This window comes from Mustela putorius, unplaced genomic scaffold, assembly GCF_011764305.1.
Source record: "Mustela putorius furo isolate JIRA1106 unplaced genomic scaffold, ASM1176430v1.1 tig00003834_pilon_pilon_pilon, whole genome shotgun sequence".
In the NCBI taxonomy this organism is placed as follows: Eukaryota; Metazoa; Chordata; class Mammalia; order Carnivora; family Mustelidae; genus Mustela; species Mustela putorius.
Genome location: NW_025421987.1, coordinates 62,272,056 through 62,287,295, shown reverse-complemented (window position 1 = coordinate 62,287,295; position 15,240 = coordinate 62,272,056). Strand labels below are relative to the sequence as shown.

The following is a 15,240-nucleotide window of genomic DNA, read 5'->3' as shown; positions in this document are numbered from 1 at the left end:
CTTTCCACAGTTTGGCGACCATGGCCATTGCTGCTATAAACATTGGGGTACAGATGGCCCTTCTTTTCACAACATCTGTATCTTTGGGGTAAATACCCAGTAGTGCAATGGCAGGGTCATAGGGAAGTTCTATTCTTAATTTCTTGAGGAATCTCCACACTGTTCTCCAAAGAGGCTGCACCAACTTGCATTCCCATCAACAGTGTAAAAGGGTTCCCCTTTCTCCACATCCCCTCCAACACATGTTGTTTTCTGTGTTGTTAATTTTGGCCATTCTAACTGGTGTAAGGTGATATCTCAATGTGGTTTTAATTTGAATCTCCCTGATGGCTAGTGATGATGAACATTTTTTCATGTGTCTGATAGCCATTTGTATGTCTTCATTGGAGAAGTGTCTGTTCATATCTTCTGCCCATTTTTTGATATGATTGTCTGTTTTGTGTGTGTTGAGTTTCAGGAGTTCTTTATAGATCCTGAATATCAACCTTTTGTCTGTACTGTCATTTGCAAATATCTTCTCCCATTCTGTGGGTTGCCTCTCTTTTTTCTTGACTGTTTCCTTTGCTGTGCAGAAGCTTTTGATTTTGATGAAGTCCCAGAAGTTTATTTTGGCTTTTGTTTCCTTTGGCTTTGGAGACATATCTTGAAAGAAGTTGCTGTGGCTGATACCCTCCTGTTTTTGATCAACAGTGATTTGCTGTGGCTTTGCCACTAGGGGCTGGCCCTCAGCGCACCTGTTGCAGACACACGGGGCAGGGTTTGTTCTCCATGCTGTTGAGGGTCCTGTCTAGAACAGCTGTGGGATCACTGGTGGGCAGGGCTGGCCCTCAGCATGGCTGGATGCAGTTCACCCCTGCAAAAACTGTGGGCACCCCCAAAGTACAGGGCCTGCACTGCCAGTGAAGAGGCCTAACCCCAAGAACTGTGGGCTGCTGGTTTGTAGAGTTATCTCTGCCTCCTGTAGCCAGAGTAGGAGTCGCACCAGACCTTACCAGTGTCGCCTGCTGGGTTTGGTGGGTCTGTAGGGGACACAGGGTCCTAGCAAGGTAGATGGAAAGTATTAGACCATAAGCATCTGTCTATCAAGGCTGGGGAGAGCAAGAAATTGGCATCCACCACTTTTGTTCCTGGAGAAGTCTCCTGTAGATCCCTGTCACTTTGGCACATGTCCTAAAATTAGTCACTAAATCCCCTTCATATATATCCTAGGTGTTTTGCCACTGTGCTGTGCTGCCTTCTGGGTTGTCTTGGGCCTTATTATTTAGCATCCTGCCTCTTGAAGGCCTTCACTTCCTGTAGCCCTCCCTCTCTCCCAGAGCTAAGCCCCACAGACCTCATATCTAAATATGATGGGGTCTCATCTTTCCAGGGTGGATTCCTAGGGCCAGGAGTTGGTATGGAATCTGATCCTCTCACTGTTCTGTGGTTGTGATATTCCTCCCATGTGTGGTTGGTCATGTCAGGGGTCTGATTCCCCACCATATCTCCACCTCTTTCTGTTGTGGCCTTCTCTCTATAACCAGCTGTGGGAGATCTCTGCCAGTCTTTGGGTTGTTTCCAGAGTTAGCTGCAATCCATGCCATTCTTGCTTCAGTGTGTCCATGGAATGAGATGAACTTGGGATCTTCCTTTTGCGCCTTCTTCCTACTCCTTAGGATCTCTTTTTTTTTTTTTTTAATTTTAATTTTATTTATTTATTTGTCAGAGACAGAAGGAGAGAGAGTGAGCGAGCGCAGGCAGACAGGCAGGCAGAGAGGCAGGCAGAAGCAGAGGGAGAAGCAGGCTCCCTGCCGAGCAAGGAACCCGATGCGGGACTCGATCCCAGGACCCTGGGATCATGACCCGAGCCGAAGGCAGCCGCTTAACCAACTGAGCCACCCAGGCGTCCCTCCTTAGGATCTCTTAACGTCCGTGCTTTTCATTTGCAATTGTACATGACCCATTGACAAACCAACAACCACCAGGACACAGTATGGTCCAAATCCAGCAGTTCCATTTCTGTCTTGTTCTAGCCAGTCTTTGATGCCTCTCATCTGTCCATTAATATCACTCACTTAACCTGCAAGTGGGAAAATTGGTATAAAAGTAATTGTAGAATTAAGAAAACAAAAATGCAGAGGGAGTATGGTCACGTAGTAGAAGCTTTAGCTTTTATTTTTATCCTGTAAGATTTGGGTTTTAGATAAATAATAATTGAATATGCATCTGGCTTGCTAGGTCACCCAAGGCAAATCACTTCCATCTCTTAGGGCCTATTAAATGAGGATTAACAAACTTACTAAAGTCATTGAAATTAACATAACTGAAGCAACTGGTAAATTTGGTTTCAAAGTTCATACACATTTAGACTCTCCTTAAAGAAAAGTTTGCCCTTATCCACACAGATTTCCAGATTCTGCTATTGTGTAGCCACTAAGGACTGCATGATCTCTCAGCAAAAGAAGCAACCCAGCAACAAGCAAAACAAGAAACTATATTTAAAAAGTCACAAAGATCAGATCTATATACTGTTCTAGAAGACTAGATACAGGATGGTGGGGCTAGGTGCTGTGTGGCTCACCGTGGCTCAGGGAAGTAGAGAAATTATAGTTTTTCCAGAAGCTTTTTGGGTGGAATTGCTTTCTTTACACTTGGGGTTAAAGTCCCCCTTTAATGCAATAGTGTAAGGACAGGCAGGCTTACAAACTCATAGATCCAAATGAACAAGACCTGAGAGAAACAAGGCTAAAATACAGATAGAAAGTAAGACCCACCTAACCGGCACAATTGTCACTTTAGAACTGAGGCTAGATTCCATTCCTAATGCCATGAGGACTGTACCAGGCACAAAGGAGAGATATTTGCTGGCTAGAGGGGAAAAAAAAAAGACGAGGTCTTTCCTCACACCCTTAGTCCGTAAAAGACACTGTCAGTGCCCCAATCATCCCGTGGTGATCAGCCCTCCTACCTGGAGGGCCCACTGGCCGAGGAAGCCTTCTTATAGACCTTATTATTTATTCAACTAACAGTCTACTTTGGATAGTATATATTAATAATTCAAGCCTACTTACTCTGTACTAAAACCACATGGGCTCTGGTGGGGATCATGAGTAATAAAAGGGAGCAAACAAAACGCTCTAGTCTGTCTCTAGAAAGATTAAAGTGCTGAATTACTGAGAAATGTAACAGTAAATCATCAATTTGGATTATAAGGATTTGGCATTTGTGATAACTTGAACAGAAGCCAAGGCGATTATTTCTGAATAACATTAAAAATAACTACTTCTTGGCAAGCTTGCATTGATGAGGGCAGCCCAACCCTGGGGTACTTTGCCAGGCCAGGCTGTGCAGTGGCCCCTTCTGCAGTTTTTGAATAAGCTCTGTTTTTGGGTTGGTGTAAGGATGCTTCCTCCTGGAGGGGGAAGAATCTATAAAAACAAAAATGGAAAGGTTTAATAATGTTACTGAGGAAGGTCTTAATTAAATGGGACAGGGTTTACAAACATTATAATTACCCCAATTTTTTTTATTAAAAACTATGTAACACTCAGTGTATTTAGCAAAGTAGCTTATCAAATGGAGTTGGAAACCCACCATTTGTTTCAGACTTTCCAATTTTATGCCTAAAATCTAGAGACCACTATGATTTCCTCCAGAAACGCTGTTTTCAAAAACAGAATAAGAAGACATTGTCCTGAAAAAATACTTCAAGCTTATAAGTTGAGCCAATTTATATATCAGGGCTAATACATCAAATGGAGGTGCAAGGGCAGTATCTAGATTCCAAAGGTTGACAAAAAGATTCTCCCTCTTCCCGTAGCACTTAGCCTCTACCAAAGCCATACTTATTAGCAAAAGTGAGAGAAAGATATTCAACTAGATTTTCATCTAACTCAGTGACAAAACAGTGAGAATCCATGACTTTTGTGTCTCAATGCAGGCTGCTACCAGAGGAACTGGGACTCGAATTAAAGAGGCAGCAGGAGATTCAAGGGGCTCATCCAAACGGGAATTTGATAGAAGCCTTCCAAACTCTAAGCTAATATAAATCTACCATTTTTTAGACTCATTCTTTTTTTCCTTCCTCTAGAAAACCAATGACGACACAATTGATTTTGATTATACCGTTCTGCTCCATGAATTCTCGACACAGGTAAAACAACTTTATGTTTGTGACAAGGTGGGGGAGGGGCAATAAAGTATTGTCCAGACTGAGAAGGCACCTTGAGACTAAAAAGCGAAGCAGGCAGCTCCATCACACACTTTACACAGAGTCTGATTCAGGGTAACTTATTGCCAAGGGGGGTCAGCAGGCAGGGATCAAGGCATCATGCAGCTCTTCTGTGCAAAGTCCCGATAGTTCCACAGATTTGCTAAAACAAGGGGATGTGCCAGGGCCATCGTGGTGAGTTCAGGGGTCTGATATTTTAACGGACCTTATGGCACCATCTGTGTGGGGTTGGCGGGGGCGGTTCTTTACTAGTGATCCAAACAAGTCTTCCAGCATTAGGGTCAGGGCACACATTACCTTCGTGGGGCCGGGAACATGTTTCCAGGGGAAGTCAGTGCATGGACAGGAACAAGACGGAGGGCCAGAGGCGGAGTCAGTACGGCCAGCTCTCCTGCAATACACAACTGCGTTCACCAGAAATTCCTGCAGCTCATAATATTTTAGAACTCTTATTTTCTAGGAAATCATTCCCTGTCGTATTCACTTGGTCTGGTACCCTGGTAAACCACTTAAAGTGAAGTACCACTGTCAAGAGCTACAGACGCCTGAAGAAGCCTCTGGAACCGAAGAAGGTTCAGCTGTGGCACCAACAGAGCTTAATAATTTCTGAAAAGAAAAAAGGATCTGCTTATACCAAATTCTAAAGTGAGGATATTTAAATAGCCTAAATAATTACTCTGGTAAAATAGGTAGGGTAGTCTAATAATTGAGAAAGCCTGAAAATACAATACTCAAAAATTAAAAATTAATGAAAAGATGGGGTTTTGTTGTTCGATTAGTTTGGTTTATTTAATTCTGGGAAATAGGCATACAGTGAACTGTGTTCAGTGCTTAACAGTTTCCTCTATGGGTTTCTCAGGGTTTTAGCCCTAAAATGTAAAAAACACTCAGTATATGCTATAATTAGATCAATCAGTACTTAACAAAACAGAACAAAACCATTGATGGTCTCACCTCTGTATTTCTCATTACTTTGAACGAAGTGTAGCCAACTATTTTCTAATGCTGAATTCCTTCTACCTAGGATGTAAAAAGGATAATATAGCTCAAAGAAAGCAAATTATGGGGAAAATGTTATCAATTTAGAAGGAATTTTACTATTTTTTATCACTTCAAGCAAGTATTCTTTTTTGATATCTACTTTTAAATAAATGTTTACATTTCTATATAAAATGTGTTCAGTGTGTGGAGATTTATATACATATGCAAAATTTGTGCTAAAGTGAATTAACTCTTAATATTGCTTAATTCAAATATTATAAATAAAAGTGTTTCACAGATAAAGCCAAGTGTCTGCAAATGGAATTGTGATGTAACTGAAATTCTATCAAATATGTACAGTTTTCATTTCTAACAATTTATACCCAGTGTTGGCCTAAATTAATTTATAAAAGTAAACGCATTATGTACCAAAATCAAATTCAGTAGAGTCTCTCCCCAAGGCAGGAAGAAGGGATCCAGGAAACATGGCCATATCATTTGTAGGGGAGGAATTCAAATTTTCTTCTACCTGTCAAGATTCTTCCGTCTGGCCTAATTGATATGAGATAGATTGACAGGAATAAAAAACAGAGAGGCCCAGTAATGCAGTTGAGACCTAAAGAAATGACCAAGGCAGGAAGTTTTTAGACATTATAAACAGAGTATAAATCTATAAGAAACTGGCAGGACAAAGAAAACTTTGGGAGCCTCAATTAGTAAGGAATGCTAAACAGAACCTGGATTAAGGTAGTAAATTAATAACAAGTAACCAGGGTTGTAGACTTTTTTTTTAAGATTTTTATTCATCTATTTGACAGATGGAGATCACAAGTAGTCAGAGTGGTAGGCAAAGAGAGAGAGGAGGAAGCAGGCTCCCTGCTGAGCAGAGAGCCTCATGCGGGGCTCGATCCCAGGACCCTGGGATCATGACCTGAGCCGAAGGTAGAGGCTTTAACCCACTGAGCCACCCAGGCACCCCAGGTTGTAGACTTCTTAGCTCTAAATTTCTCTTTAACCTTGTGGTATAGAAAGGGTACCTTTTCACATGGGAGACTTGTATCCTACTTTCAGGAAGACAGAAAGGGATCTGAATGTCTCTCTTATATTAGTCTGTCTCTTAAATAACTTTTACTTAAAAGAATCAATATGCCAAAGGGGACATTTTGGGGTGAACTACCTTTGACCTCTGTAGTTCCCACCACTGGAGCTTTCCTGGAAGTTTCACACATTACAAACAGCTGGTAGATTGTTCCTTCTTGTTGAATCTCTTAGTTCTGAAAATACATCAGTTGATTTAAACTCATTTCAGGACACAGTGATCTAGATGTCTTCTCAAAGTTAAGCCTATGGTTCAGATAATCAGATAATAAGAGGCATTTCTATGGAAATAACAACAGTGGTTAAGGATTGGATCAAAATATAAATCAGTTTCTGAGTACTGAGAGTAGCTAGTCAAGAGGAGTTCTAAATGCGGGCTTAGAGCAACTTCAGATACGTACTTTTTAGGGGTGGTGGTGGTGATCTGATTTTCTTTGTAGTTTGAGTATTTCTGGTGATTGCTCTGAGTGGCCTATTGAACAACAGGCACGAAGAATGTCTATATATGAGCTGTTGTGGTGATTTCTCTGAATTTTACACCAAGTCGTTCATATTCAGTTTGCAGGGCTTCAGGGAAAAGGACAGCTTTAGTTCTCAAATGATTCCAAGTCAAAAGGATGGCAAAAAATTTGAAGAGTTGTAGCCAGGCACTGGAGGAAACTAAAAGAAATCAGTATCTAGTCCAGTTTAATGTGTTAGAATCTAATATCCACAAAGGTGTGTTAGTGAATCAAAATTTTTCTCTTTATACTCACCCTTTTCTTTCTTTTCTTTTAACCAAAGATAGCCAGACTAAGAGCTAATTTGTTTGCAAAATAAATCTAATTTCAGTAAACTTGGCCTGATTATTTATATAAGTACAGCAAGAATAGTGATTGACCGCAAAGGCTCTTTTAAATCTGCTTTGTGCGAACTTTTTTTTTTTTTTTTAAGATTTTTATTTATTTATTTGACAGACAGAGATCACAAATAGGCAGAGAGGCAGGCAGTGAGAGGGGAAGGGAAGCAGGCTCCCCGCCAAGCAAAGAGCCCGATGCGGGGCTTGATCTTAGGACCTGAGCTGAAGGCAGGCAGAGGCTTTAACCACCCACAGAGCCACCCAGGCGCTCCTGCTTGAACATTTTTAAGGAATCTACTGACTGAAATTTTAACAGCCTCTGGAGGCTATAAGCCAAGCCAAATACTTGCGATGAGACTTGGCCCATAATACCTATAGTTTTGGGTTAATTTCTCTCTTCTTGAGGTCCCCAGAATATCCTGAAGTTCTTGCACCCACAATGTAGTGACCATGCTTACTCACCTAGTAAGGTTGCTTGGATCCCTGTAAGCAAGACTTTCCATAAAGTCAACTTTAAAGTTCTGTGGGCATGTCTGAGTCTACCCATGTCTCCCTCAAATACAACATTCCAGTGAAAATCGTGGTAATATAACCAGTGTTTCCAATTATGTCCTGTTATAAGGAGAACAAATTTTTACTAAACTTACACAAATAAAAATTGTTATGAAAATGTAAGAATACTCACTGAAAGTTGAGGAATTCTGGAAAGATCAGGTAGCTCTGGAGAAAAAGATAAAACATACCTTTGTGAACAAATTAAAATATTTATCAAATTGCTGTAAGTCATAGTATAAGAGAAGAACTTTCCCTTAAATCTGAAAAAACATATTTAAGAAAATCGTTAATAGTTCCAATAGAAATGTCATAGAAATTACAATCATCCTCTTCAATTCACTCAGTCCCATTTTATTAAGTCTTGTTCTGCTTGAATCTAGTTTTTCCACTGGTTCCAGAAATTCTTACCCAGTTCAGTTTTATAATCAAGGTCATCAGAATAAATTCTGTACTCAGAATTCCTCCCACAAGTCTCACCAAAGATGAAACATATCTACAGGGAAGCTTTTGGGAAAGCATCTAAGTAAAAGTATATGTGTCTGTAAATGATAAAAGACTTAAAAATGGCCATGGTGAAATAGCTGATTAGAATGAATTATAAATTTGGTTGTTTCTGTGACACATAACACATTGAGATAACAACATACTAGGACATACCAGGTTTCATAGAATTTTCTAAACACTTATTTTAATAACCTAACTACACAAATATAATTTAAGAGCATTTAGTATCACTTACTGACAGTGCTTCCCATGTAATCGAATGTACAAGCCTAATTAGTGTAACATACCTCCCTTTGTATAAGAAGAACAAATCTTTAAATGTTCCGTCAGGCCTCTGGAATATTTCAGTTAGAGTGTGGTTAAAAGATTTCATTTTAGACTTTGATTTTGGCAGGTTTCTCAAAAAATATCAGAAGGTTTAGACATTTGATTAAATAGGCTCACAGATCAATCTGAAACAATACTTAACAAAAGTGGTAAGAGATTTCAAAAGCAAGTACAGAAGGTTATATAGTTGTGAGCAATAAGGCTCAGGTGTTGTGGTTTTTATAAAGACTCAACAGAGACAAAACAGCATCTTTGTGTTTCTAGGCAGATTGCATGAAAGGTAAAGGAAAACTTTGTTTACAAACTCTTATAAAAAGCAAATCATTAGCCTAAGAAAATGTGTTCCTTTTAACAGAGAGAAAAAAACAAATTCTAATTTTGTACCACTGTACTTTTGATAGAAAAAATTTTTTTAAGATTCTATTTATTCATTTGACAGAGAAAAATCACAATTAGGCAGAGAGGCAGGCAGAGAGAGAGAGAGAGGGAAACATGTTCCCCGCTGAGCAGAGAGCCCGATGCGGGACCTGATCCCAGGACCCTGAGATCATGACCTGAGCCGAAGGCAGAGGCCCAACTCACTGAGCCACCCAGGCACCCAGAACTCATTCTTAAATATTAATCTTAGCCAGTAATGACCATAAGTAAAATTCCTTTCCAAAGGCTCCTTTGCTATGAACCTTCTACAACTTTTTGACTTTCAGAATTTCTCCTAAGTTTTCCCTCTGCAAATAATTAGACTCACTTTAGGACAAAATTGTTTTCTCCCTCAACAAAAATGTATTTTTTATATCTCACACTTTTTCTTACCAAAAACGTGTACTTTACTTTCCTTGCATACAGAACTGTTTCTCTTATTTCTAGTACATTTAATACCATATACTTAGAATTCCTCAACCTTAGGAAATTTAATTTCTAGTAAAAACTAAGTAGTAAGCAATTATGAATTGCCTGTTATGCCACCAATTTTTACAATGGCAAATTTATGAATGCATTATATAATTTCTAGGAACATGAGTTTTGTCATAATATAATATTTTAATAAAGCACAAAACATGTTTACTAACAGACCCAAATTGATTTTTAGTTTCCCTGTAATAAGGAAACCAAAAGTAGAAAGCCTTATGTTTAGTAATTATTTCTTATTTTGTCTTATTTGGAAATGACCTAGATATTCAATGAATCCAACATAGTTCATCTCTTAGTAAAACTTCAAAGTTCTAGAATTACCAAAAAGATCTGGGGAGAAACTTTTTTCTTATTTACCTCTATTCAATTTACTTGTTCTTAACAAGTATGCTTAAGTCACCCATAAAAACTTGAAGAGATAGCAAAGTCAGTCATCCTCTCAAGCTATGGTAATTATTTTTTAAAACATTTTTTAAACATATTTTTAAACATTTAAACAGAAATAACACCAACTTATTTGACTCTAAGTGAACACAAGCAGAATGAAAGTTTTAATTTTAATGCTGGTCATCTTAAAAATATGTCTCTTTTAAACCAACAACCTTAAATTAGCTTCAGTACAGAATATTTTTTTCAGATCTTGTGAACTTGAAAAACAATTGGGTTAGTTTCTGTCTTTCTAAGAGCTTTACAATGCCCGGTCCTTAGAAGTGCTTGCCTTCAAACCAACTAAATAGAGATCTTTCACAAACTAATTTTAGCAAGACAGACAGATGATAGATAGGTTGACAGACACACAAACAGATACAAACAAAAATCTTATAGCTTTTATTTTTACTAGTATTTGTAGTGAGGACATTATAGGCCTGATTTCCAACCTATTTTGTTTTTCTGATGAGAAACTTCTTTAAGTTTGTGTTTCCAAGGATGGCTCTTGGGTCCCAGAGAAGATGGGGGTAGAAAATTTACATCACAAAGACAGAGAAAGAACCCAACTTTTCTCCAAGATGGACTTTTTGGGACATACTGGCTTCTCAGAGGTGCTAGTCTGGGCATATCAGCCCTTTTAGCAATGTGTGTTTCAAAAAAGCACCTTTTCCGTTTTTAAAATCCCGTCGCATGTGAAATAAAACCAAAAATAAACTACTTGGACTATATCAAAATAAAAAGCTTCTGCACAGCAAAGGAAACAATCAATAAAACATAAAAGACAACCTATGGAATGGGAGGAGATATTTGCAAATGACATATCTGGTAAAGGATTAGTATCCAAAATACATAAAGAACTGCTACAACTCAACACCCCAAAGCCAAATAATCCAATTAAAAATGGACAGAAGACATGAACAGACATTTCTCCAAAAAAGACAACCAGATGGCCAACAGACATAGGAAAAGATATCCAACATCACTTATCATCAGGGAAATGTAACTGAAAACTACAATGAGCTATCACTTCACACTGTCAGAGTGGTTAAAATCAATAACACAAGAAACAACACGTGTAGAAAAGGTTGTGGCAAAAAAAGAACTCCCAGGCACTGTTGGTAGGAATGCAACCTGGTGCAGCTGCTGTGGAAAACACAATGGCGATTCCTCAAAAAGTTAATATTAGAGCTATCCTCTGATCTAGTAATTGCACTATTGGGTACTTACCCAAAAAATACAAAAACACTAATTCAAAAGGATACATGTACCCCATGTTTATTGCAGCATTATTTATAATAGCCAAATTATGGAAGCACCCAAATGTCCACTGATAGATGGATAAAGATGTGGGGTGTGTGTGTGTGTGTGTATGTGTATACATACACACACACACACACATATATATATACACACCCCACATCTTTATCCATCTATCAGATATATATATATGATATCCATATATCAGATATATATATATACACACATACACACACAACCATATATATATATACACACTGTTTAGTATATGTTAGTATATATACACTATTATATTAATATATACTAATAGTAGACATGCTATTTATACATACTATTTATACTTTTTTATAAAGATTTTATTTATTTATTTGACAAACAGAGATCACAAGTAGGCAGAGAGGCAGGAAGAGAGAGAGAGGGGAAAGCAGGCTCCCTGCTGAGCAGAGAGTCCGATGCAGGGCTCCATCCCAGGACCCTGAGCCACCCAGGCGACCCAAGATTTTATTATTTGACAGGCAGAGATCACAAGTAGGCAAAGAGGCAGGCGGGGGGGGGGGGGGGAGCGGGGGCGGGAAGCAGGCTCCCCACTGAGCAAGAGCCCCATGAGGGGCTCAATCCCATGACCCTGAGATCATGATCTGAGCCAAAGGCAGAAGCTTTAACCCACCGAGCCACCCAGGTGCCCCCATACTATATATATATATAGAGAGAGATATAGAGATAGAGATAGATATAGATATCTATATACCTATCTAAATGGATAAATAGATATGGAATATTACTTAGGCACAAAAGTGGAATGAAATCTGCCATTTGCAACAACAACGGATGGAGCTAGAGTGTATTATGCAAAGTGAAATCAGAAAGACAAATACCTTATAATTTCACTCATACATGGAACCAAAACAAAGGAAAAAAAATAGACAAACCAAAAGAGACTATAGTGAAAAAAACCAACAAAATAACAACAACAACAAAACTGCAGGTGGTTACCAGAGGGACATGGTGAGAAGATGGGTGAAATATGTTAAGGGAATTACACTTACAGGGCCCCCCGGGTGGCTCAGTCTATTAAATGGCTGACTTTTTTTTTTTTTTAAGATTTTATTTATTTGACACAGAGAGAGAGAGAGAGTACAAGTAGACAGAGAGGTAGGCAGAGAGAGAGGGGGAAGGAGGCTCCCCGCAGAGTAGGTAGCCTGATGTGGGGCTCGATCCAAGGACCCTGAGATCATGACATGAACTGAAGGCAGAAACTTAACCCACTGAGCCACCCAGGCACCCCTAAATGACTGACTCTTGATTTCAGCTCTGTTCACGACCTCTGGGTTGTGAGATCAAGCCCTTTGTCAGGCTCCACCCTCAGTGGGGAGTCTGCTTCTCTCTCTTTCTGTCTCTCCCTCTGCCCCTCCCCCGATTCATGCTCTCTCTCTAAAATAAATAATCTATTAAAAAAAAAGAGAAGAGTCTACCATATAATGAGAAATAAGTAATGTATGGAATTGTTGAATCACTATATTCAGGTTTACACCTGAAATTAATATAACCCTGTATATTAACTATGCTGGAATCAAAATTTAAAACTTAATTTAAAAAAAAGGTGAGAAACCAGACGGGATCGGGAAGGAGAAAAACCACAAGAGACTCTTAATCTCACAAAACAAACTGAGGGTGGCAGGGGGCGGGGAGGTAGGGAGAGGGTGGTTGGGTTATGGACATTGGGGAGGGTATGTGTTATGGTGAGTGCTGTGAAGTGTCTAAACCTGGCGATTCACAGACCTGTACCCCTGGGGCTAATAATACATTATATGTTTATTAAAAAAATTTACAAAATTATTTTTAAAAAGAAAAGGTGGGCTTGAAAATATTTCTAGAGTTGCATTTCTGGTTTTGGGGCAATTTGTAAGACAAAGACAGTTGTTTCCAAAACCCAAAGAAATGGATTATAGACTGAATATCTATGGATTGACCTGCCTTTTTAATTAAACTTTTACCTTTTTTAAAGATTTATTTTAGAGAGAGTGTGTAGGAAGGGGGAGGGGCAGAGGGAGAGACAGAGAAGCAGAATCCCCGTTGAGGATGGAGCCTCGCGATGCAAGGGCTCAACATGGGGCTCGATCCCACAAAGCTGAGATCATGACCTGAGCCACAACCGAGAGTCGGACACTCAGCACACTGAGCCACTCAGGTGCCCCAGAAACTTTTAGTTTTTCTAATATCTGGGAGGTTTTCAACTAAAAAAGGGAATCTAAAGATTTTTGCCTTTGTAAAATCTGTGTCAAACATTTTAACAGAAGTCTTTTTTTCCGAGTACAGAATTTAACCTTAGCTGCCATTAGTGTCTCAATATTGGCCTTCCCCGATTCATTTGTAGAAGTAGGAGAAATTTTGGCCTTCTGTTTTCCCTCTGTGAAGGGCTTCTCCACGGGCCTATGTGCACGAATAACCATAGTATAATCATAGTGGAAGAATTCACCTTAGCAGCCAGTCAAGGTCTCTGGGAGTAGACTTGGGAATAGCCATTAACCTAATTCTTCTCTGAATTTGGTTGGATCTTCTGATAAGTGGAGGAAAAGAGGCTTTTTATTTCAAAAGATTGCTGCTATTCAGGAGACATGGGTTTTGCAGTGGTGGGGTTTTAGATACATCACGATAGTACTGCCCAGAAATTCCTGAAGCTGAAAGGGCCTGATTATAGCGAAGCAAGCCCTACTGCCTGTCCGGGGTACTTCTGCTAAACTCACTTTCTGGCTTTCAGCATGTACATGACTAGCCTGAATAGCCCGTCTCCTTTAAACCTAGAGATTAGACCAGCATGTTCACTGTGGATCTTCCAGGGAAAGTTAAATAAGCAGATAGGGTTGGATTTTAAGATGAATTTATGTTAGATGTGGACATTAATATCTTAGGTCTAATTTTTTTTTTCCATCTCATTCAGGGAGTCCCTAGTATAGTGATTATACTAATCAGACAACTGAGAGCTCTCCATAAATAATTTTTTCCTTGCAAATACAGCCAATTTAAAGGAACCCTCTTCCGGCCACTGACAAGTAGGATCTTATTAATTCCAATAGCAACTCAAACCACTAAGCCCTTTTATGGTGTGATCAAATATGTAAGAGGTGTCCCTCTCTAGGGCAGATAAGGCAGGTCCTATCATACAAAAGTTTACTCCCAAGATTGTCTAAGAAAGCAAAGGGCTTTGTTGCACAGGCAAAACGGTGTCAGCTCTCTCCCACGAAAATGAGTAGATCCGCTGATGTGTGACGGCAGCCACTACTACTGGAATGGGACTTCCAACACTAACAAGCAACGAAGGATGACATGACGGAGGCCCTCGTGGGCTAGGACATTTTATGACAAACTCCCTTGAGGATGGGCATGCCCGGACAAAGCGTGCTGCTGGTAACTTGGAACCCCAGTCTATTTGGCCACCAAGGTACACACCAGTAAGTGCACATCTGGACAGTGAAGACGAGAAGATTCTTACTGATCACAAAGCTAGGCTCTTAGTACATTTAACAAGATGAAAGGAAAAACCCCACGTGCACATTGACAGCTTTAGCTAAGTGCTGGGTCTCTCAGATATGGTTCTCTTTCATATCTAGGAGGATGTGCTGTGGGTTGAGATGGTGCGGTGTTAGGCAGGTAACCTCTTGTTAATCTAACCTGTTGTGACCAACTGATCCTAACACGGGAGTCCCTGAGTTAGGCAGTAAGCACTCTAAAAGCTTTTAAGTGCTCAACCCATGCCTACCAATTTTTAGGCTCTGGCTTCCAAGATTGCCCACGGCAACATCCTTTACCTCATGTGCACATTAATCCACAGGGGAGTTTGTCTCAGCAGACACCAGTCTGCTGAGAGCCATCACTTCATGAGTCTGTGGGGCTGGCTCCAAAAGTGCGCTTCTAGAGCACAGGCCTGCTTTCTGCCCCCTGGAAATTCCTTTTTATGACAACACAAAACACAGAGACAAAGGAAAAGAAAAGACCATCTCTGGAAGGAAATGGATCAATATTAGTACTCAACCACATTTTTACCAAGACTTGTTAAGTCCAGTGTAGTAGTTCCACAATATTTTCTCTTGCTAATCTAAATTTAAAGACAAAGGGCGCCTGGGTGGCTCAGTGG

General features: G+C 39.7%; 1 protein-coding gene across 1 annotated transcript in view; it reads left to right on the top strand.

Moving 5' to 3' along the window:
* Positions 1–5,494, top strand: part of RARRES1 (retinoic acid receptor responder 1) — a 56,634-nt gene extending 51,140 nt beyond the window's left edge. Inside the window, exons 5-6 of the mRNA XM_004755641.3 lie at positions 4,070–4,132; positions 4,671–5,494. Coding sequence (XP_004755698.1) covers positions 4,070–4,132; positions 4,671–4,820 — 213 coding nt within the window. The 3' untranslated portion in view covers positions 4,821–5,494. The remainder of the gene's footprint in view (positions 1–4,069; positions 4,133–4,670) is intronic.
* Positions 5,495–15,240: the final 9,746 nt, after the last annotated feature.